Source organism: Temnothorax curvispinosus, unplaced genomic scaffold (genome assembly GCF_003070985.1).
Source record: "Temnothorax curvispinosus isolate PA1 unplaced genomic scaffold, ASM307098v1 QBEX01014915.1, whole genome shotgun sequence".
Classification (NCBI taxonomy): Eukaryota; Metazoa; Arthropoda; class Insecta; order Hymenoptera; family Formicidae; genus Temnothorax; species Temnothorax curvispinosus.
This window is the reverse complement of record NW_020224695.1, coordinates 1-1,088: the sequence shown is the minus strand read 5'-3', so window position 1 is coordinate 1,088 and position 1,088 is coordinate 1. Positions and strand designations below refer to the sequence as shown.

Below are 1,088 nucleotides of genomic sequence, written 5' to 3'. Positions count from 1 at the left end.
TGTTGCTCGACAGTGGGCCTTCGTAAAACACCTGCTTGGCAGGGCGTTAATACAGTTGAGAGACAACCAGCATCCTGCCGCGGAAAGGTTTCCGGGGTCGTCGCGACCCAGCCCATTGGGCGACTACATATCCGGCTCCTAAGTCCAAGACGTTGCCTGCGAACCTGACTCCGGCTCCTGAGTCCAAGACGTTGTCTCCTACTACGGCTTCGGCTCCGAGTACTCCGGCTCCTGTGACTCCGACTCCTGCTTTTGTGGATCCGACTCCTGTTCCAATATCCAAGACGAAGGATCGCATCGTGATCACAAAAGTAGAAATTCTACCACCTGGGAAACGTCTCCTACTGAACAAATCCAGGACTAAATGGAGGTTTACCCCGATTGCCCGGTGGGGTCATACTGACCCAGCAACACTACAATCGGTGGAAAACAGATCACCATCCATTCCGAGATCGACTCCAGACCAACCGAGCCCTACACCAGGTCCTGTTCCTGTGGGTACATCACGAGATACGAACTCGTCCTCCAAGGTAGAAACCTATCTACCTTGGAAGCTAATACCCATCACCGATCCGGTTCCCGAAAACGTATCGGCTCCTGAGATCCAGGCGAAGGACGTTATCCCGATCTCCAGGATAGAGACCTTTTTACCGTGGAAACTCTATCCCATCGATTTACCACCAAGAGCTCCACGTGTCCGACGCCCTCTTCGTCCAATCGATCCAGTAAACTCTGTAGCGACTCAGACCGACCACCTCTTCAAGACGCCTATACGACCACGATTCCTGAAGTCCCGACTGAGTCCTATTCCATCAACTCCCATAGGCAGGCCTAGGACTCCTGGACGGAACCTGGTGGTCCCGCGAGAGAATATTATCAAACAGTTATTCAAAGATTCGTAATGCGTATATTACACTACACAAAGATAACCTACACCAACACACACGACCATCTACACATTCACATAGAGGATATAATTATTTTGTACATAGAGCATGAATAAACATAGCGAGACTTTATCCAATTGAACATTTCGTTATTTGTGGGAACGACGCACCTTAACCTAATCCTGACCTACAACCCCACAA

At 50.1% G+C, this 1,088-nt stretch overlaps 1 protein-coding gene across 1 annotated transcript; it reads left to right on the top strand.

The window, feature by feature from the left end:
- Positions 1–87: 87 nt before the first annotated feature.
- On the top strand, positions 88–902 carry LOC112465138 (mucin-2-like; the record flags this gene model as incomplete). The annotated part of the gene is made up of 1 exon (XM_025032541.1): positions 88–902. A coding segment is annotated over one exon (815 nt), but the record flags the coding sequence as incomplete, so codon positions are not given.
- Between the last annotated feature and the right edge of the window lie 186 nt (positions 903–1,088).